The sequence below is a fragment of the Lingula anatina genome, chromosome 4, assembly GCF_051362555.1.
Source record: "Lingula anatina isolate TDL-2025a chromosome 4, LinAna3.0, whole genome shotgun sequence".
NCBI lineage: Eukaryota > Metazoa > Brachiopoda > Lingulata > Lingulida > Lingulidae > Lingula > Lingula anatina.
In genome coordinates, this window is record NC_141770.1 from 9,216,220 (window position 1) to 9,239,701 (window position 23,482).

The window sequence follows — 23,482 nt, forward strand, 5'->3', positions numbered from 1 at the left end:
ACCTTATATGTAATATTGTCATCAGGCCCTTTCTTACTCATTACACAGATCTAGCAGTATGACAGCCACGATGACTTATCGGGCCTGATCAAACAAGGCTCTGCCCTAGTTAGGTATGACCATATTTGGCAGGCGCTACTAGTCAGCTATTGGCTGACTAATTGTAGTCATTGCCATATATGGAAACCGGTGTCCGTAGTTCTTGGAAGAGCTTGACACGCGGTCAATAAAACCCAGACCACGAGAAGCATTGACACAGTTATTCTCGTACAGCAGTCCAGTGTACACAGTCCACGCTCAACTCCTTTTTGTGTTTTTTCCCTGTATACCAGTAACTTATCAACATGTGTGACGACGATGTTGCCGCTTTGGTTGTGGACAACGGGTCCGGTATGTGCAAGGCTGGGTTCGCCGGTGACGACGCACCAAGAGCCGTCTTCCCATCCATCGTAGGACGCCCCAGACATCAGGTTAGTTAAAGTGCCGGTAGACTATTACACGAAACAGGTGGTTGATCTCGGTATTTGGGAACGGCTGTAGTATACAGCATGGTAGTAAAGTACATGTGGTGCAGGTTAATTTTTGGGTTAAACTTTTTATCGCCAACACAGGTGACAACTCCCCATGCGTTAGCTGTTAATGTGATGAGTCATGGGCGGGAAATCGATCTAATTAACTCGAGAAGCCGGCAACAGAGGAGGGGGGCGTTTTCATACGTTTCAAGGCTTTAAACTTCTGCTTGGAAGTAAAAATGAAGGAAAGAGAAACACATGCATTAAAACATATTCTTTTAGAATTAACATGTCCCACCCATTTAGATTTGGAGCGTTTGCCGGGTGGTTAAGAAGCAGGGTGGGCGTGGTAGGCTCTCTCGCGTGTTAGAATAGTTGTAGTCCAAGCTGCGTCGAGACATCGCCCGATTCTAGTCTGTACATATTAAATAGTGCATGTAAAATGCCAGAGGTGTTCGGCCCATTCGGTTCAACATCTGGCGGGAAAGTGATGTCTGTTTCACCAGCGGCCACCTGTTGTTTAGCTGCCAGCTCACATTTGGCTTTACGCACGCCTGCGAAACAGGCGTGGGAAAATCGACTTCTTTCATTGGGAAAAATATTAATCGGACGGAATACTTGCAGCAATATAGGAAGTTTTATTTCAAAAGGTCGTGAGAAAGTAGTGGACATTTTGAACTGTCAGCTTTGTTCTTATCGGCTGTTAACGGCTGCACGTGAGAATTATGCAAGCGACATCTACAAATACCATATAAGGTAGTGCATGACCATATATGGAGAGCGTGACCCCGGGTCATAGAACAGGGTGTTCCATAAACATGCCAGTGGTTGCGCTTATCAAGACCACTGGCCATAAGTGGTGACGCCATTCCTTTTATAGAAATGCCGCCTTTTGTGTGCCTAACGATCAGCAGTATAAGCGAGGGTTCTTACTTGGGCGTGACTGCCAATTTAGTGTTTAGTCGACAAACAAAGCACGCCTGGCCGCCATGTTTGTCATCGCTATCGCATTTGAGTTGTCATTGTGATTTAACACATGCTTTAAGTGGGCGTGGCCATCACCTTTCATACTAGGAAGTGGAAATTGTTGAATGAAATTTAAAGTCATATTTTTAGTTTGAGAAATAAAATCTTACGTAAACATTACCATATGAATTTTGATTTAAATGTATATTAATCTATTTTAGGGTGTCATGGTTGGCATGGGTCAGAAAGACAGCTACGTCGGTGATGAGGCCCAGAGCAAGAGAGGTATCCTCACCCTGAAGTACCCCATTGAACACGGTATCGTCACCAACTGGGACGATATGGAAAAGATCTGGCATCACACCTTCTACAACGAGCTCCGTGTGGCCCCAGAGGAGCATCCAGTCCTGTTGACAGAGGCTCCCCTGAACCCCAAGGCCAACAGAGAAAAGATGACCCAGATCATGTTTGAGACCTTCAATGCTCCAGCCATGTACGTCGCCATCCAGGCCGTGCTGTCTCTGTACGCCTCTGGTCGTACCACCGGTATTGTGCTCGACTCCGGCGATGGTGTCACCCACACAGTACCCATCTACGAGGGTTACGCCCTCCCCCACGCCATTCTCCGTTTGGACTTGGCTGGTCGTGATCTCACAGATTACCTCATGAAGATCCTCACCGAGCGTGGCTACTCCTTCACCACCACAGCCGAGAGAGAAATCGTCCGTGATATCAAAGAAAAGCTGTGCTACGTTGCCTTGGACTTCGAGCAGGAGATGGCCACCGCTGCTTCCTCCTCCTCCCTGGAGAAGAGCTACGAGTTGCCCGACGGTCAGGTGATCACCATCGGCAACGAGCGTTTCAGGTGCCCGGAGGCTCTACTCCAGCCATCTTTCTTGGGTATGGAGTGCGCCGGTATCCACGAGACCACCTACAACTCCATCATGAAGTGTGACGTTGATATCCGTAAAGACTTGTACGCTAACACCGTGCTGTCCGGAGGCACCACCATGTTCCCCGGTATCGCTGACCGTATGCAGAAGGAGATCACAGCCCTTGCCCCAAGCACAATGAAGATCAAGATCATCGCTCCACCAGAGAGGAAATACTCCGTATGGATCGGTGGCTCCATCTTGGCCTCTCTGTCCACCTTCCAACAGATGTGGATCAGCAAACAAGAATACGACGAGTCTGGCCCAAGCATTGTCCATCGCAAGTGCTTCTAAACTTAACTCTGTACCGACTTGTTAATGAACAGTGGACTGCTGTGACGTCATCATTCCTCCTTGTGATCCTACAAACTGTTTTTGTGTTATCATCAGGATGAACAAAAAATAAACTTCTTAAAGAAAAAAGACGCTCAGAAACAACCGTAAGCCATTTTTTTACATTAAAAAAAAATTAAAAATGCGGCTTATTTTGGGACTGCTATCTCTAGAAACCGCGTCCTTTGCCAAAGAGCGAAACCTGGAAACAATCGTCTGATTAACTCGCTACTTTCTCACGGACTCGTTATACGTTCCAAGTTTTGAAAAACAAAAAATATATTCTTGGTTCGCTTAAACAATCAAGGTAACTAAGGGACCAAAGTGTCCGAATTCGCACCATGAAAAGTTAGTGACTCTCTTTTTGAGCTCAAGTGGTGGTGCTCGGTTCACTTTGTTACTTTTATTGCAATATACTTTTTGTTAATTTTTCATATTTACATGTGATTTAATTTGTTATGCAGTATTATAATAACACCAATCGTAAACAAAAATAAAAATACATAAGTTAAGAAAGCAGTTTGTCTTGATGCATTGACTCCTTTCTTTCCCTCTATCCTCTTATCTTATATACTCTATATATATTATTCTAAATTCTCGAGGATGTCCTTCAGTTGATAAAGACTGAGATTTGAAACGTCTCACTAAATAGCACTTTGAGGATTCATGTTGATTCACCGTATAGATCTTGGTAATAATAGAACTATAAATATTTTGATGCATCTAGAAAGATCTACATAATAGTTGTTGAATACAGTCCGAGCTTTCGGCCCCTGGGCCTTCTTCAGGGAATATGAACAAAAAGTGACTTTTTGTTCATATTCCCTGAAGAAGGCCCAGGGGCCGAAAGCTCGGACTGTATTCAACAACTATTATGTAGATCTTTCTAGATGCATCAAAATATTTATAGTTCTACTAAATAGCACTAATACGTTTGCATTCACTGTAAAGAAAACGAACTTTAACATAAGTTCACCCCCCCCCCTCATATTTAAAACTGAAGCCATGTTCTGATGGAAATTCATCTGTGTAGTCGTAGGATATGATATGATACTTGAATCATATGAAGCCAAGCACGAATCTCGCATTAGCGGGCGGCATATTAAGTCAAATAAGTTCTGAATCGATTAGGGAATGAAATCGTTACACCTTTCGTTATGCACGACCACAGCGCACGCTGAACTAATCCCATTTTTTCTCGCCTTCCACACAGAATTTGTATTTTTCAAGTAATACACATATTTTATGTCTATAAACATTGTAACAACATGGTTCAACCCTTGCAAAGAGGCTTTGGGAATTTCATCTCGGCAATAGACAGTCTAATCAAAATTGTTCAAGCTGTGCGCAAGAGAGAAATCTCGAATTTAAACTAAGTCCGCCAAAGCCAACATCAAAAATATCGTTGGCATAATGCGAATATCAATTATCCTTATTATATCATTTTAATAGTGAATGACGCAATGGAAAACGTTTGGTGAATATCAGAAGAATACGCTGTTGTGCACAGAAAAGGTGATGTTTAAAAAACGATAAAATTAGATAACAGAAAAAGCCACAAAAACGATTCCATGGTTGTTTGTCCTCACATTGGATATACGATTTCGTTCTCCAGGCGGTAAGTTATTCTAAATATGGACTATATGCAGCAGTTGAGTTGTTTGTGCTTATATACAACGCACTGTTTCGTAATAAGAGGGCTAAGAAAATATTTTAATGACCTTCTATCGTGATACCGGGCGAGGGTACACGATAAACGGTGTGGCGTTAGACCTGTTGGTCAACAAATACTAGATCTCTAGCGCTGTGAGCGAAACCAAGAAGTTATAATGAGACTCTCATTATAACTTCTTGGCGAAACTGAACATTATTTTGAATTTGCATCCCCATCTTTCTCCCAGTCTTCGTATGACTAGTTGCCCTGATGATATTGTATTCCCACCTCTAATAAAATGTATTATCAAATCATAGGCGTAAGGGAGGTTAGATTAAGTGAAAGATTGACATCTTCGCTTTATAACTTTCTAGAATAGACATAGATAACTAAGTCTGACGGAATTTACTGGATTCTTCAGTTTTGTCATTTTTTACGTAGGCGATATCCCCTCTTTATGTAAGCGTTATCAGACAAGAAAAAGTAAATGCTAAAAAATTTTTTTTTGATTGTGCAAGTCCCATTGTAATAACATAAAACACTATTATCCATTTTACCCTTTTTTTAATTACTTCTATTAAAGATCAAATTTCAACAAGAAACTTGGTTTTCCAGAAACCCTCTTTATTGTATCATCTTAAGTTTACAGCTATAATATCATTTCACAACACCGAGGAATGTTAGAAGTTAGTACAGACACATTACCGCAATGATAACAGTCACATTTCGTGGTCCCTTCAACAGTTTCAACCAAAATATGACGAAATCTGTCAAGCGATTGTGTTGGGTGTGACAGAGCTCACCTAACGCAATGAAGCTAAACCCTTCTGTGGTAATACACACGAACGTGATAGATAACCGTCACCGTTCATCAAGTATATACTCGTGGAGAACATACTAATGATGTACAATACAGACATTTGCTTATAAAAACTGGAACAGAAATACCCTGTAGTCTCCTAGCAAATAGCAAAATTTGAAAAGTACACAGGCATTATATAAAGCAGACAAATGGTTTCTATTCACTTTTATACCTGTAACTATACTGAAATATATATGCATTTCTTAGCCAGGCTTCAGTTCTACCTCAGCGCAACTAAAAAGTATCTTCAGCTAATGATAATAAGATAGTAACAATAAGAGATAGATGCTGCTAGTAGAGATTCAGTCTTTGCCATTGCTTTTTAATATAGTCGACAGCATTATCACAGAAAAAAAGAAATACCCTGGAATGGTAGGTCACCTCTATAAGCACATTTATATAGGATAATTACTAGATCTTTTCAATGGGGAAAAATTCTGAATTTTACAGATACCGAGTTTTTTAGTCATATTTTTTTTTAGATTTACAACATTCCTATTGAGTGGTAGCAGCAGAATTAAAAACAGGCTACTGTACAGTTAAATTCTATGCAGTAAAAGCACCACAAATGTTATATATAAAATAATTTTCGTGATTTATAAAATTATGTATCTGAAAGTTTGTTGATTTTTGCCCATTGAAAAATTCTACTCATTACCGTATTCATATTTTAAAGGGACACACCATCTCATCCCTAGCCTCTTTTGTCATCAGAATGAGAATTAAGCAAATTCCCATTTCCTAGTCACTTGACAGTGGAGACCTCTATTGACTAGAAGTAAAACCTCAGAGTAGTTTTGCATGTTGCAAATGGACAAGCACATGTCTATCATATAAGTTTGACTTACAATATAAGGATGTTTTCCAAATGCCTCTTGCCACACTGTACACAAATATTGCTACCTTATGCATAATAAACACCCACCTCTTTGATATATAGTACGACAGTAAGAAAAAAAAAACATGGCAATAAAGAACCTTTTTCATCAACATCACTACTAAACCTGAAGAAAAAATAATAATAAATAAAATAAAATAAAATAAAATAAAATAAAATAAAATAAATGAAATGAAATGAAAGCCCTGTGCAAAAACCACCTTCCAGACCTATTTACCAGTATAGCTTTTAAACTGAACATTATTTCCACCTATCTTATCTTAAAACCCAAATGGGATAGCTGAGAGCATGTTTTGGAAGGCTAACACTTTGAGGAGACTTTCCAATTTACAAAATATATCTTTGGTCCAGACAAAACTGATAAGATAATGATTAATGAGTGCAACTGACCCTTATCTAAAGAAATCAAATTATTATGCACATACTTTTTCTTTTTTGCATGTAGAAAAAATTGCACTAGGTATGTGTTTGGTTAGTGGGAGAAATTTACAACTGACAGCACTTCTTTTAAGCTGCTATGCTCATTAAAAGCATCTTGGGTTTAAAAAACAAATCTAAATTTGTCTACTAAACCAGCTTACAAAACGTTGCCATTTGTTAACTAGCTTATCAATTATGTCTGGCATTTGCAGGCAAATTTTCAATAACAGCTGATGTTAAACAATCTGTTTTGCCTTTCAATTGTTCAGCAACCCTTAATCTGACTAGATATTACTGGCTAGTAAGTAACATCAAGTAAAAAAGGTCTATAAAAAAGTAGTTTTTTGGGGGGGAAACACTTTTATGCCATAAACAAAATCACTCAACAAAGTTTGCCTTTAAAGCTCTAGCAATTAAAGCTCTAGCAAAATAGAGTTACTGAGATATTTTGACTGCGTAAACTAGGGACAGTCACAGGATGCAATGTTAGCTATCACATAATTATCGCTTAACAATTAGCAGCTGTTGCCTTGGAGACAATAAACATGTAAACAAAAGTAAGCAACCAAGAGGGAAGTCAGCACTATACCTTTTAGTACTAAAAACAGGGCTCCTAACAGCCACATGTGATTAAGCATTAGAAGCAAGTGGAAACAGTAACAATGCTGATAACTGCATGTGATAGTCATGGAGCTTTGAAAAAGAACTTTGAAAGTACCTACAAACTTAACTATGAAATTTTCTAAAAACTTAAAAAGGTGACAGATTCTGAAAACAAAAAGCTGTTTGTTTATGTTAACAAACAACCAAACAAATAAACAGAAACATAGTAAATGCCTTGTTACTCATAACTACCAAAATGGCACAACTATAAACAAACAAATCATGCTAATATTAACTTAACAATAAAAATCTAACACAAAAGCTGGTTTTTCTTCGGGAAAGGTCTACACGCACAAAAAAAAATTATGCTCTGACTTAATCAACAAAAATAAACACACTTCCTTTGTATAATATTTCCACAGTACACATTACAAATCCCAGAAAAATATCTGAATGCCAACCAAATCTTCCCTCCATAATCTTCATTTATTCCTGTCCTCAGTCATGATGCTGCCAGAGCTTCATTCTGAACACAAAGTGTGAAATGTTCAAACTGCCTTTTGCACTCAAAGGGTGCCTCCAAGAACCAAAATGCCCAACTGACTATCAGTGCAAGTCCATCCTCAACCCAACTGGTGTGCAACTGACTAGAGAACTGTCAAATACTTTCTTTCCAATATCCTGCCCCCCCTCCCCCCCCCCCCCAAAAAAAAAAAGGAAAGAAAGAAAATAAAAATCCAACCCAATCTCCTTCCACAATCTGTTGTTCCCAGCAGCCAAAGAGTTCATTAAGCCGAAGGGTTTGTCCTCATAAGGGCCATGTCTGCATCCATCATGTCCCGAACAAGACTCTGAAGATGGGAATAAGGCATATAGTAAATATATTGGTACGGATGCATAGATGTAAAATATCTGACAACATTAACTGCATTTACAAAGGAATATGTTCAAGCAACTGCATTGTCCAACAGTGCAATATTGGAAGAGAGACAATTTCGGGCCTAAAATAACAAAGTGTGAACAGTTTTTTATTTTTTTTTTTTTTTGAAGAGACTTCAAATGCCATGAATACATAAGTGCTGTCTGACCTAAACCTACTGAAGTTGGCATTAATTATAACACAGAAAATGTAGAACAGTTTAAATTCAAATTGCACATTAAGTCAGTTGAGTGCACCTGGTTATCAAGTGATTCTTGGTTGCTCAAGATTAGTTTTTTTTTCTTTTTTTTTTAAAGATGTCATATTATTAAGGTACATATGTAGAATAAAGAAAGAAATAGAATTTCAAATTTGATAACACTGCCCAACATGGCATTTTAAGGTAATTATTCACAACTTTTAAACATCAATTTTCCTCAAACTTTTAACCACTTCAAGATGATTAATTTTCATGTTATAGTTTAAAGTAAAAAACAGAAAGAAAACTCATCTGAATCAAGATCATCTTTCACTACTTTCAAACCAACTTCTTTGAAATTACTCTTGGGTTGCAAAATTAATGAATAAATTTCTCCAAATTTAATGAGAAATGACCGCAGTTCTTAACATTTCAAGGGTGTGCATAATACATGTACAGTTACAATAAACATGCATCAGAGCCAAAATATAATATAAAAAAAAGCAATACCATTCTAAAGCTTTTTAAAGTTAAAAACCCACGATGCCTTATTTCTCTGTCATTTGGTTATATTTACTAATCTATATCTCTAATATAGCTTTCTGCAGCATTTCCTTGGACCTTTTTTCTCATGCATAATTTACAAGAGCATTCAGGCTAAATGCCAAGTTAACAAAGCTCTCACTCTCAACCAAATGATCTACATCAACTTTGACAAAACAAACAAATAAATAAATAAATACCCCATCAATAATTAGCAGCCAAAGCAAAAATATCATTCCATGATTATTTTAAAGTACGTATGGTAATAAAAATTCAACTGGAAAAGTACTCGGAGAGTGCAAGCCTCCACCAAGGCAGCTCAATTTTCATAATTACTTTTTCTTAATAAAATAATGGAATATCACTAAAAATAATTTATTCTAAGTCAGCCAACTTCTGACCCACCCTGAAAATTTCAGCAAAATCCATCCAAAACTTTTTGAGTTAGGCTGTAAACAATCAAAATAACAAAGGGGAAAAAAAACCTTCGCAAAGACAACTAGCAACTAACTAATATATTTCTAGTTCTACTCTGACTATCTGATCCAGTGTTCATAAAATAAAAAAAAAATGATTTTCATGTTTCATCAATGTGCTAGCTGTAAACATGCATTTATTCTGTACTCATTGATACCAAAAGAGATTCTCAAAGCAAGGGTGTGTGGAGAATTTCAGTAAATTCAGTAAATTTCAGTAAATTAGAATTTCAGAATTTCAGTAAATTAAACAGTCTCATAAAAATCAGCTTTTTTAGAAGGGTTAGTAATAAAATACTGCTAGGGATGACTCTGCTTTGTACAGTGACATAACAAAATACGATGATCATGCTCTGTCAGTTATATGGAATTGTGCTTCATTCTATTGCCACTAGAGGGTGATAAATCAAGACAAACCCTTTAGAAAATTAATTTTAATTTCTGTACAATCTTTGCTAATTATTACTGCAACTAGGGAAAGATATCAAGGATAACCAAGAAAAAGCTCTGGTTAAAAAGCCAAACCAGAAAATATGCAGGGATAATTGAATTTCTATACTATAAATAGACATTTCAAGCATGTATTATCTGCAAAAGATTTGCAATATCCCATCACAGAGGAAAAACAAGGCATGCAGCTGACATGCTGCTCAGAAGACAAAGACACACCCACCATCAAAAACTATTAAGCTGTTGGATTGGTCCTCATCAGAGCTACGTCTGAATCGACCATTTCTTTCACAAGACCCTGAAATAAAGTTTAGTGGCAAAAGCATGCTATTAGAAAAATGTAATAGAAACACTTATTGATCTCTATTATAGGCCTCTGTTCTATGTAAGAAAAAGTACAAAGGATTAGAGAAAAAAATAACAATTACTCTTCTTGAATGAAGAAACAGAGCAATGCATTGTAAGGCTTAATATGAAATGATGATAAACTGTCCCATAGTAGGTTTTCATTCCTCACCACAGATAGCAAGCTAGCTGCTTATAATTTTCATCTTCTTCAAATATCATTAGTAAAACTAAAATTCAACATCATTTGAAGCAAATAGTTAAGTGTTGAGTCCTAGGTCAAATTAAAAAAATAAATGAATATTTTTTAATAAAATAAATAAATAAATATATAAATAAATAAATAAACTTGTTATTTAGCCCTTTCCTTGTCCAACTAAAGAACCACTGACTAACACTTGAAATGTGTCACTTACAGAACAAGTGCAACAATTTGCTCCATGACAATAATTAAACATTGGTTTGCTTGATTTTCATTTGGAATAAAAGGTCACATTTTATTTATTATATTAACTTACTGAGTTAAATGTTGCAGTAGTGTTTTTTTTTTTTTTTTTTTTGACAAGTTAAAGGCTTGCAGTATCATGTTAACATTTAAAAATTGTTGAATGCAAATAACTTAGTTATGTATGAATAATATAGGCTATAATACAAAAAGAACTAGAGGATCAGAGAGGCGATACCGCCTCCGAATATTGTACCACCAGCTGGAGCAAGCGCATTCGTATAGACCCCCACATACACAAAATAAGGGACACAGCCACCAGTCTTATGCTTGACAAGCTATAAAAATGCAATCAACAAGAATTTTCAAAATACGCAAAAAATATATATAACTTAAAATGGTACAATCAAAGTTAAGTTCATCGTAAGGTAGGTCAAAGGTCAATTTCAAGGTCACAGTAAATTGCCAGTATATGACTTCCTATTCAACTTCAATAGTAACTATGGACCTATCTCTGCCAGTTTTGGAGATAAAAGATAAAAATTTGCAAAGTTCAATTCATGATAAAAAGTAGGTCAAAGGTCAATTTCAAGGTCACATTTAGATTGCCAGTATATGACTTCCTATTCAACTTCAATAGTAACTATGGACCTATCTCTGCCAGTTTTGGAGATAAAAGGGAACCAAAATTAGCAGAGTTCAGTTCATGATTATAAGTAGGTCAAAGGTCAATTTCAAGGTCACAGAAAGATTGCCAGTATATGACTTCCTATTCAAGTTCAATAGTAACTATGGACCTATCTCTGCCAGTTTTGGAGATAAAAGATAAAAATTTGCAAAGTTCAATTCATGATAAAAAGTAGGTCAAAGGTCAATTTCAAGGTCACATTTAGATTGCCAGTATATGACTTCCTATTCAACTTCAATAGTAACTATGGACCTATCTCTGCCAGTTTTGGAGATAAAAGGGAACCAAAATTTGCAAAGTTCAGTTCATGGTAAAAAGTAGGTCAAAGGTCAATTTTAAGGTCACATTTAGATTGCCAGTATATGACTTCCTATTCAACTTCAATAGTAACTATGAACCTATCTCTGCTAGTTTTGGAGATAAAAGGGAAGCAAAATTTGCAAAGTTCAGTTCATGGTGAAAAGTAGGTCAAAGGTCAATTTCAAGGTCACATTTAGATTGCCAGTATATGACTTCATATTCAAGTTCAATAGAAAGTATGGACCTATCTCTGCCAGTTTTGGAGATAAAAGGGAGGCAAAATTTGCAAAGTTCAGTTCATGGTGAAAAGTAGGTCAAAGGTCAATTTCAAGGTCACAGTAAGATTGCCAGTACATGACTTCCTATTCAACTTCAATAGTAACTATGGACTTATCTCTGCCAGTTTTGGAGATATAAGGGACTAAATGTTATAATTTTGGAGTTACCATAATGTGCCATAAATTTCCTATGGAAAAAATTAATTAAAATAAAGAAAAGGTCATTTTGGTAAAAATTCTTGAAATGGGAGGTGCTCTGAAGTTCCAGATGTTCAAATTTGATGAAATAATGTCATTTTCGACCACAAGTTGCCTACTTTGCCAAGCCTTATGTTTTATTTTTCCGGAGTTCAAAATTTATTATCCATAACCGTACTGCACATTTTGCTTTAACCACCAAAATGTACTTTTTGATACAGCGTAACTTTGGAGATAAAAGGGAAGCAAAATTTGCAAAGTTCAGTTCATGATGAAAAGTAGGTCAAAGGTCAATTTCAAGGTCACAGTAAGATTGCCAGTATATGACTTCCTATTCAAGTTCAATAGTAACTATGGATTTATCTCTGCCAGTTTTGGAGATAAAAGGGAACCAAAATTTGCAAAGTTCAATTCATAATAAAAAGTAGGTCAAAGGTCAATTTCAAGGTCACATTTAGATTGCCAGTATATGACTTCCTATTCAACTTCAACAGTAACTATGGACCTATCTCTGCCAGGTTTGGAGTTAAAAGAGAAAGAAATTAGCAGAGTTCAGTTCATGGTGAAAAGTAGGTCAAAGGTCAATTTTAAGGTCACATTTAGATTGCCAGTATATGACTTCCTATTCAACTTCAATAGTAACTATGGACCTATCTCTGCTAGTTTTGGAGATAAAAGGGAAGCAAAATTTGCAAAGTTCAGTTCATGGTGAAAAGTAGGTCAAAGGTCAATTTTAAGGTCACATTTAGATTGCCAGTATATGACTTCATATTCAAGTTCAATAGAAACTATGGACCTATCTCTGCCAGTTTTGGAGATAAAAGGGAGGCAAAATTTGCAAAGTTCAGTTCATGGTGAAAAGTAGGTCAAAGGTCAATTTTAAGGTCACATTTACATTGCCAGTATATGACTTCCTATTCAACTTCAATAGTAACTATGGACCTATCTCTGCCAGTTTTGGAGATAAAAGGGAAGCAAAATTTGCAAAGTTCAATTTATGGTGAAAAGTAGGTCAAAGGTCAATTTCAAGGTCACAGTAAGATTGCCAGTATATAACTTCCTATTCAACTTCAATAGTAACTATGGACCTATCTCTGCCAGTTTTGGAGATATAAGGGACTAAATGTTATAATTTCGGAGTTACCTTAATGTGCCATAAATTTCCTACAGAAAAAATTAATTAAAATAAAGAAAAGGTCATTTTGGTCAAAATTCTTGAAATGGGAGGTGCTCTGAAGTTCCAGAAGTTCAAATTTGATGAAATAATGTCATTTTTGACCACAAGTTGTCTGCTTTGCCAAGCCTTATGTTTTATTTTTCCAGAGTTCAAAATTTATTATCCATTACCGTACTGCACATTTTGCTTTCACCACCAATATGTACTTTTTGATACAGCGTAACTCGAAAACCGTATGGAATACAAAAAAACGGAGACCACCTCCAGAGTTGGGCTTTACATGCTCTACAAAATGCAAAAAAGAATGGGTCTCTAGCATTAACGGTTCCCGAATTAGAGACAGTTTTCAGTTTCGGTATCTTATGGCCGCTACACCCGTGAAAATGCACCGATTGACCCCAAATTCACAGAGATGAAAGATGATCTGAAGGATAACATTTTCCAATAATATTATTGGTTAAGTCTGTGTGGTGTCTGAATAACAGCGCAAATAAATTTTTTTTCGTAAAAAAATTCATTTTTTTGAAAATTTTTGCCCGTTTGACCTTGAAATAAAGGTCAAAGGTCAAATCCAAGGGCATATTTGAAATCTACACATATGACTTTTGGAAAGCCGTCAGTAGAAATTTTTCCCATAATTCCTTCCGTAGGGTAGATAATTAGCATTTAATTTTGCCATTTTTGGACAAGGGTGCATTGCAATGAGTGCCACACCTAGACCCCAATACCGACAAAGCCCAAATTTTACGTGGAACGAGTTGAGATTATAGGTGACCTAAATCCAAGAGATGGGTATGGGGGCCCTTACCGTCTAGGAGGAGAAGCGGTAACGGTAACATGGCGGCGGAGCCGGCGGAGCCGCAGGAGCCGGCGGAGCCGGCGGAGCCGGCGGAGCCGGCGGAACGGACCGGACGGGACTAAAACCATGTGTACCGCCAGCGCTAACGCTGGTGGTACAAAATATGCAAAATAATGGTTAAATTGAGAAAGAAAGAAAGAAAACCTTCAGTTCAACTTTGTCAATGAATCAGCTAAACTAAATTTATCAGAAAATCCCCAAATTCCCCATATTATATTAATTAATGAGTAATGTGACACTGTACTTGTCAATTATCAATTATTCTGTGGTCTGGAAAATTAGAAAATTATGTTGTAAATCCAGGGCATAAAGAAATGGGGGTTAATTTTTTTGTCCTTTGGAAAGAGGGGAGAGTGAGCTTACCCCCATCCCTTACTTTGCTGCAAAAAATTATGAAGAGTTGCTGGATATGGAATTATTTTGTGGCACTGAATAAAAATACATGTCTGGTGTGTGATTTCTTTCCCTTTTATGAAGGAATTAAGGCTGGAGCTGAATATTTTTCTGAAATAAATTGGTTGGGTGGGTGGGTGGGGGGGGGGGGGGGGGGGGGCAGAGAGAGAGAGAAGAGAGAGGAGTGAATTCACTGTGTATTAGTGTGACCTAGTTAGATTTCCATGAGGATCCTTTCCACTATTTCCTCTATCCTTTCACCCTTTTTTCCTCAAGTTGGAGGGGGAGTGCAACAACTTTACCTAACCACTACCATACCATTACCATAGGCAACACCAATACTTACATCTAGATCATACTTAGGTCTCCAGTTGAGCAATTTCCTAGCTTTTGTACTGTCTCCTAATAGCTCGTCCTGAAAACAAGAGACATCTATAGTTCAGACACAGTAATGAAAACCAATACCTTTTGCTTATTCCAAAATATGATACATCAACTAACAGAAATAAACATACCAATGTCAATCTAAGTAAATGGGAAAATAAAATATACTTTCACACAATATGTGACTAAAGAAAATGATAAAGATTTGATAAAATTCAATCACTAAATATTTTAATTAAAAATTTCACTTCACATAGGTTATACTCAAATCCAAAACTACTGTACCCAAACACTTATAACTGGCTGAGTTTACAGAAAGTGACTGGTAAATCACAGTGAAACCTGTCATTAACACAAGTGCCAGCTGAATTTAGCCACATACCATCTCAGCAGACAAGAGACAAACTCATCCCTGTACATCCCAGTATACTTACAACTTCTGTTGGCCTGTAGTACTTGGGGTTCACTCTGACCCTCACTATGCCTGTGGCTTTGTCTCTGCCTATTTCATTCTCTCCTTTGCCTTCCCATCTACAAAGTATGACAATTCATTCATTCTAACCCTCGCAGTATTTTTTTAACCAGTGAATATGTTAACTGATCTCAATTGCATTAAGCTAAAAAAAATTGGGAAGTTTTTGTATGGGAAAGAGAAAGCAGGCAAATCACTCATATAAGATATTAACCAATTTTTGATATCTTAATACAACTGTTTTATGATGTTTTAATTATGGCATGTTTCTGCCACCATGATGCTTGTCCATCACAAAATCCACTGCAGCATCATGATTAAATGTCTACTTCATTCTTAAGATTTATATCTTTCTGAAAATTTTCTGCTTCCCTACAGCATGGTACTCACACTATTTCCACACCAACATGTCTAAATGACGCCTCCACAAAAGCACGTACACTGGTCGTCTGTCCCGTGGCTATGACAAAATCCTCGGGGGTGTCGTGCTGGAGCATCAGATACATGGCCTGCAACACATAATTATCATTCAATGTTATCTAGACTAAAAAACAGCATAAATAACATTATCACATACCAGGTCCCCAGCCAGTGATTTCAAAGGGGATTTCTTTTTCTGAAAAAGTGGACCTTTTACCATGAAACCTGTGTGTACTTAGGGCAGACCTTTTCCAAGCAAAAGGGTGATTCTTTCCAACCCTCTAAGACCCCCCCCCCCTGGGGCCTGTATGCTAAGCTTAAAATAGTCTCATATTTCTGTGATTTCAAGGTTTGTAAAATTCAATAGTGCCCTCAATATAGACATTATCACCAAACACACTATAAACCCATCACAGAATCCATGGTTTTTGACCAATCAGAGTGAAGGAAACAAATTTTTACTCAGAGGACTGACCAATCAGAGTAAAAGATACATATCATCTGCACCTAGACACATACATTGTCAGTATATAAAAATGATATAAAATATTACCTCCACATAATCTTTAGCATGTCCCCAATCTCTGGTGGCATTCAGATTACCCAGCTCTAGGATTTCTTGCTGTCCCAACATTATCTTGGCCACAGCGCGGGTGATCTTCCTTGTCACGAATGTCTCACCTGCAAAAATGTGATCACAATGAGCTCAATTGCTGTTAACATCCTTAAACTCACTTTCAGGAATAATGTATGACATGAATTCAAGCCAGTTTTCAAGAGACTTAAGGTCAAAAATAAGAAAAAAAAATATTTAAATATTCACAAACTATTATGTTTCACCCTAAAAATTGAAATATGTTTTGCATGTTTCATAATGCAAAAATATAAAATGAACCACGTTCTGTTTACAAATCTGACAACAAAACAGCTAATTTAATAGTCTAAACTTAAAGGCTCAAATAAAATGAATACACTATTAAAAACATTAAAGGGATAATAACTCTTCGTTTCGGCCAAAAAATGAATTTTCCTGGAGTAAACAACAATTTTCCCATACTAACCAATGGTTATTTAATCCATTTTTACATTCAAAGTTAGTCCCTGGTTTTTTTCTAAAAAGTTTGGTTTTTTGTTAAAATCTCTTAAGAGATTTTAACAGAGTATAGCCATCAATGGAGGTCACGTGGTCTAAAGACAAGCCCAGATATCAGAATAATAGCTATAACTCCCGTTTTTTTTGTGGTAAAACAGAATATATTATATTTCTACGAGTTATTCACAATGTTTTTATTGCAAAATATAGATCTCATACAAAGAGTTATTATCCCTTTAATTCTTTTATGTCAGGGCTACTTTTTTCAGTATGTTGCAATTCTCATCTAAAATTAATTCAATGACCCTTATTTGAACAACAAAGATCAATAGCAGTCTTTGCTTTAACTATTTCACAGATAAGTCCTGCTAAATAATGAAAATGTCAAATTTGTTTAGCTTGCAAACTAACATGAGAGACAGCTTCCACTAAATAATAGTGAAGTTACAGATATACAGAGAAAAAATGTGTCAGGACAAACAGTTTTCCAAATATACATTTCAATTATTTTCAATAAGAAATTAGAGTAGCGTATATTTTACACTCTCCATGTCTGAAATAAAGACTGGATTTTCCCTTTCATACATTTACACAAATGCCTGTCATGCAAACTGAAATTAAAAATAGAAAGTTCTGAAGGATATAGAAGGGTGCCAGTTTACAGTGACAGGTAATATTAGCACACCTCTCCTCTGATTGTGGCTTTGTCAAATTGTTACTGCCATATTTATATCCTTTTCTTAGCAATAATCTACTAATCTGTTCCAAACTTGGGGAGTGGGGAAAGAAAATTATTTTCATCCTGGTCTTTGATGAAAATAAGACTGAATTCCCACAGATTTTAGATCGATCTATCCCCGTGGGGAGTCTCACTATATTACTGTCAGCTTAGCCGGCTTAAACGTCTGTTCTGCCTACTAAAAGCCGTAAGGGGGTAATTAACTTCCCTTCGCGCTCAGCTGATAGCAATTTAGCGTGAACCCCCAGGGAGTTAGGTCGATCCAGATGGATCGATCTAAATCTGTGGGAATGCAGTGTAAGATATTAATCTCACCTCTCCTTGGACTCTCATGATTAAACAGAATTCCATTGCAAGCAAACATGTTATATGCCTCCCTGTAGTTCACAATGATCCAGTATGCATAGAGTTTGGCACACCCTGTAATATAAATATAATACTTTGTTTTATATTGAGAAAGGTTTGGAACATCTTTGAATATCAACACAACACTATGCCATGTGATAATGCTCTATTTTACTTGTTTTTTTTTAATTTGACCTTTATCACTTTCAAAACTACTTCTAAAACTATAACAAGGTACTAGTAATTGTTATTAAATGTGTTATTCCCATTGTTAAATTATATCTCAGTGTAGACTGTATCTCCTACTCAAATCATCTGGCTGTAAAGAGATATTGTAGATGTACAAGATTACCATTAATTACAACAGCTCTAACCAATTCCTGTTACAGAGACCAGCATATATATCTTAGACATTACCATAAGGAGACCTTGGATAAAATGGTGTTGTTTCCTTCTGGGGCACTTCCTGTACTTTGCCATACATTTCACTAGTGGAAGCTTGGTAAAAACGCACAGTGTCGGTCAGCCCGCATGTGCGTATGGCGTCCAACATGCGCAGTGTTCCTACAGCATCTACATTGGCAGTATACTCAGCCAGATCAAAGGAAACCTGCAAATTAGGCCAAAGGTCATATTAAACATCATTTAGGGTACACAATTTGATTTTTTTAAAAGCCTGACCAACACAGAAAAGAAGTTTGTGACCAAACATGTATTTCAAAACTTGTTCGTTTTTTCACCTCAACCCCATACATTTCATTTTACCTTTACATGACTCTGAGCTCCTAGGTTATAGATTTCACACACACACACACACACCCCCCCCCCCCACACACACCCCTTACCTTTACATGACTCTGAGCTCCTAGGTTATAGATTTCACCCCCCCCCCCCCCACACACACACACACACCTTACCTTTACATGGCTCTGTCTGAGCTCCTAGGTTATAGATTTCACCCCCCCCCCACACACACACACACACACACCCCTTACCTTTACATGGCTCTGTCTGAGCTCCTAGGTTATAGATTTCACACACACCCCCCACACACACACACATACCCCTTACCTTAACATGGCTCTGAGCTCCTATGTTATAGATTTCACACACCCCCCCCCCCACACACACAAATACCCCCTTACCCCTTTACATGGCTCTGTCTGAGCTCCTAGGTTATAGATTTCACCCCCCCCCCCCCCCCACACACACACACACACACCCCCCTTACCTTTACATGGCTCTGTCTGAGCTCCTAGGTTATAGATTTCACACACACCCCCCACACACACACACATACCCCTTACCTTAACATGGCTCTGAGCTCCTATGTTATAGATCTCACCCCCCCCCCCCACACACACACACACACATACCCCTTACCTTTACATGGCTCTAAGCTCCTATGTAATAGATCTCACCCCCCCCCCCACACACACACACACACACACCCCTTACCTTCACATGACTTTGAGCTCCTAAGTTATAGATCTCTGTGGGTTGTATTTCACTGATAATCTTCACCAAACATGTGCTGTCTGTAAGGTCACCATAGTGGAGCTTCATGGCTGGAAAAACATGATCCAGTTGTAATATCATTTGTAGAAAGTTGCAAACACTGACATCAATGTCCTTTTAAAATTTTTAAATTAAAATGTGCAACTCTCACATATACATAATTTTAAAAATCATCTGACATGTGGTATTTTTCAAGGCTTATTAGTAATTATTGCCAGGAAGTATATCCTCGGCTTTAAAAAAATTGCCTGCTCCAGGGTTGATATCACTTTTCTCAGGTTTGCAAAATAACATTCACCTCAGCCATTTTTTATTATAATGACATTGATTTTATACTGCGTATTCCCCATTAATATAACAGCACTGTAGAAAATCAATGCATGCTTATAAAATATGTTAAAATAAAATCATGAAGTGTCTCGCCACTTCAAATACTTCTGCAGGTACTATAACAAAAATTCATCTGCCACCATGTACTTATACACATTAGCATCAAATATTAAACCAACAATTATGTAAAGGTATAAACTAAACATTTTGATGGAACTTAATAGGATTTTTGCATGAGCCATTTTATAGTATTTTTCCTCTATGAAATATATTTAACCCTCTGTATATTCTAATTAAACCAATTTAAAATTCCACTAATTAAGGTCTAGTGTGTCTAGCAGTAGGGGTTATAGCAAATTTATAACTCTTTTTCATGGAATATGAAAAAAGGGCAGAAATATTCTGAAAATATAAGATGCACTGGTTATTGTAGCATTTTCATTCTTCAATAATTTTTCAAAAGTCTGTTTTAGAACTGCTGCTGTGCAAGGCATTGTTAGACCGTTAGCGCAGAAGATTCACAAAAAATAAAGAATAACATCAAAAATCAAACAAAGTAGCTCTATAAAATTTTGAAAAATCACAAGTTACAGAAACCGACATGGCACAGAGTAATATATCACAGTTGAATATAAATAATAAATATATGCTTTAAGTAAATATGAATGTCATCTTTTATGTTTGCAAGTGCTTGTAATATCTGAAGTTGATTAAATATTCTAAAATTCCAAAAAGTTTTTGAAACTTATCAGAAATTAATCTTAACAAAGTCCTATTTTCTCTAAACTGCATAAATTTTTTTGAAAATTCTTCTTCATGGCTTTATTGTGTCTACTCAAATCCAATTTGTTTTTTAGCCAGACACCCATGGTAATAAAAATTTAAAATTCATCATTCCCGCCGGCAGTAAAACATAAAACCAACACTCTCTGCATATCCAGGTTAAGCTACTAGTATAATAATTTCTGTACTATCTACACAGCATGTTTTGATACAAAATATGAATTTAATTCAGTAAACACTGCATTATCAATAAAAAAAGTGAAGGCACATCATCTATGCCAATGAAAAAAGAATAGTGTAGGTCAAGTCAATGTTTGTAATAGTAATTAAATTTTATAAACCAGCCAAGAGGATTTTAAATGTAACTATCTCAGTGTAATAGTAATTAAATTTTATAAACCAGCCAAGAGGATTTTAAATGTAACTATCTCAGTGCAACAGAAAACAATCTATTGATAAATAAAGTACTTTACAGTATGTCATTCACAAAGATAAAGTTATAACCTCACAGATCTATCTGCAACAGATTTTACACTCTGCCAGAAATATATCACTAATTTATTAATTATCTAATACACAAATGCAAAGAAACTGCTGTCCAAGTGGATAAATATAAATTATTAAATTATAGTCTCACATATCTGCTGGGATAGTCTAATACCGATTTAAGCTGTTAGAAAGAGTCTGTACTAGTAGCTGTTACTTTTTATCATACTTACACCCCTCCCTGTGTGATTTTGGGTCATCATATAAATGTTCGATACGCCCGGTGTTAAATGAACTAGATCGTCGAATGATGCCATGGACCTGAAAGTATAATACAAAAAGATATACATCTAATGCCCAGGATTTTAAAAAATGTGTGGAAAGGGCAAACGCCAAGGGTAAAATGTTGTGCATCAGAATTAAAAGTAAACTCATTTATATGCATGAATAAAGTACATTATAAATTCAAAAAGCCCCCAAACATTACTAGTACATGAGCTATCAACACTGATTTACCCGAAGCAAAGTTCTTTGTGTGAATTTCTCTTTAGCTGAATAATGCCCCTTTGAGGCCTTCTTTTTTAAATAAATGAAACAACTGTTGCAAAAAAACATTTGTAATTTGTGGAATTTCATTCTTTATTATGATATAACTGTGTGACCCTTTTCTAATGCAAAAACTGGTACTACAATAAAACCCCAACCACAAAATTCCAGTCTTGTAAAATTTTTTGATGATCATACTGAATACTAGACAGGCTGTAAATAATACACCATTCTTCCACAGTTTAAGTATCATGACCAGCATATAATCAATGCTGTGGTTTCTATCTTACAAATACATTAAAAAATAAGAATAACCCACATCCATCTGTTAGAAGTCTGACTCAGTCATAAATTTGAATTGTGCATAATATGACAACTTGGCGATCAATATAACTGTTCAGTACCTTTCACTTCATTCATTAATAATGTATAATATTACAAAGATGACAAATATGTTTTATAGACTTCAGGCACATAATGTGTAGTACATATACGATGTGTGTAACTTTTGGTATGTCAGCTCCTTTGCCTCACTGTGTTTTGTATGGTATTTGTTGGTGAATAAAACATCAAATGTCACTGTTAAAAAAACTAGTCCTCTTTTTTTTTTCTTTTATCATTTGACTATAAAAAGTGCTTTTAGTTTTATTCTAAAAGCATAAATTTGAAGCACCACTGTATGTTACAGATACAGAAGGTAACTTGAATATGAAGGACTAATTTTTTTTTTTTTTTTTTTTTTTGGGGGGGGGGGGGGGTCCACCTAATAAAGACATGTTTTTGAAAAGTTACAGAAAGAAACAGGCTATTAGTATTAGTATGACCCCACAAAATTTAATCTGGGTAGTGAAGTGATACTGCCTGACTTTGTGACTTACCTCATACCCTTTCTCAAGAAGTAGTTCTGCTAAGTATGACCCATCCTACAAAAGAAAGAAAAATAGAAAATATGTTCAAAAATGATGAAATAATTTGTGAGTGTCACTTGTGCTTACATGAAATTAAAGTCACAATAATGAGGGCTATATACATACGGAGATTTCACTTGGAAAGTTTCCATCTAAACATTATATAATTTCATTGTTTAATCTATGCTGCTACAAGGACCACACCCGAGTTAAGTGTCGGATAAATTCTCTCAGTTTGTTGTTACATTTAAATAACAAACAAGGGCGCGTCACTCTAATCAAGACCCCAAGTTGTCGAAATTTTGTGACTTCGATTTTGAAAAAATAAAAACAATCAATAAAAAGCTGCTGCTTGCACAGGGTTTTTAGATGGTATGCAGCGTGGTTACATTTGTGAGTAAGTCCACGGCTAAGTTTATAACTTAGGGCAAATTGGAAGCCATAGCTTGCATAATAAATTAAGATTTTTGATCCATTTAATTTGAGTGCATGGGCACGACACGAATGCAAAATGAACCCTCGATCAAACAATCGTAAGAGAAAAAACGCCGATTCTGTGAACAATGATGATTATCGAAACCTATTGCTTTCAGCGTTATTTCGAATTTTGTAGTCGGTCTACAGTAGCGTGGTCCCTGAATAAAGCAAGGTAAGAGATGAGGGGGGTATGTGGGCCTACCACATAGTACTACGGTAGCAGCACAGCCCATCTCCCTCATCTCATCAATATTTCATAACACTTTTAGCACCTCCGCATCTTTAAACCGATGAAGATCAACCTCAAGTCGCGTTCATCAAAGTTCGAGTAAATTACCTGTCCTGTGATTCCCGTCAGCAGAGCCACTTTTCGACCTCTTTTAGGCATCTTCGCTTTTGGTGGTGAACAATTCTCGCTCGCCATTTTTACCGGCTTGGGCTAGCAGACACGCGTCACGTGGTGAACTACCCCGGAGTGTGATTGGCTGAGGTTGACCTGAACTTGGATTGCCTGACGTCACGGTGTAAACA

The 23,482-nt window shown here is 36.5% G+C and overlaps 2 protein-coding genes across 3 annotated transcripts; one reads left to right on the forward strand and one right to left on the reverse strand.

Moving 5' to 3' along the window:
* Positions 1–239: 239 nt before the first annotated feature.
* On the forward strand, positions 240–3,259 carry LOC106159426 (actin, adductor muscle). The gene is made up of 2 exons (XM_013535706.2): positions 240–470; positions 1,700–3,259. Exons 1-2 carry the CDS (start codon positions 345–347, stop codon positions 2,702–2,704), a joined length of 1,131 nt encoding a protein of 376 aa, XP_013391160.1. The 5' UTR covers positions 240–344; the 3' UTR covers positions 2,705–3,259.
* Positions 3,260–5,000: 1,741 nt separating this feature from the next.
* LOC106159429 (GDP-mannose 4,6 dehydratase) lies at positions 5,001–23,472 on the reverse strand. Of its 2 annotated transcripts, XM_087010838.1 has the most exons (12): positions 23,289–23,472; positions 22,445–22,489; positions 21,254–21,341; positions 19,362–19,471; positions 18,321–18,513; positions 17,874–17,978; positions 16,280–16,407; positions 15,697–15,815; positions 15,269–15,365; positions 14,797–14,865; positions 9,991–10,065; positions 5,001–8,031 (listed from the first exon to the last, which is right to left on the reverse strand). In XM_087010838.1, exons 1-11 carry the CDS (start codon positions 23,373–23,375, stop codon positions 10,003–10,005), a joined length of 1,104 nt encoding a protein of 367 aa, XP_086866964.1. In that variant the 5' UTR covers positions 23,376–23,472; the 3' UTR covers positions 5,001–8,031; positions 9,991–10,002. The 2 variants fall into 2 exon arrangements, with proteins under 2 accessions (XP_086866964.1, XP_086866963.1); XM_087010837.1 differs by lacking the exon at positions 9,991–10,065 and having other exon boundaries at positions 23,289–23,471.
* Between the last annotated feature and the right edge of the window lie 10 nt (positions 23,473–23,482).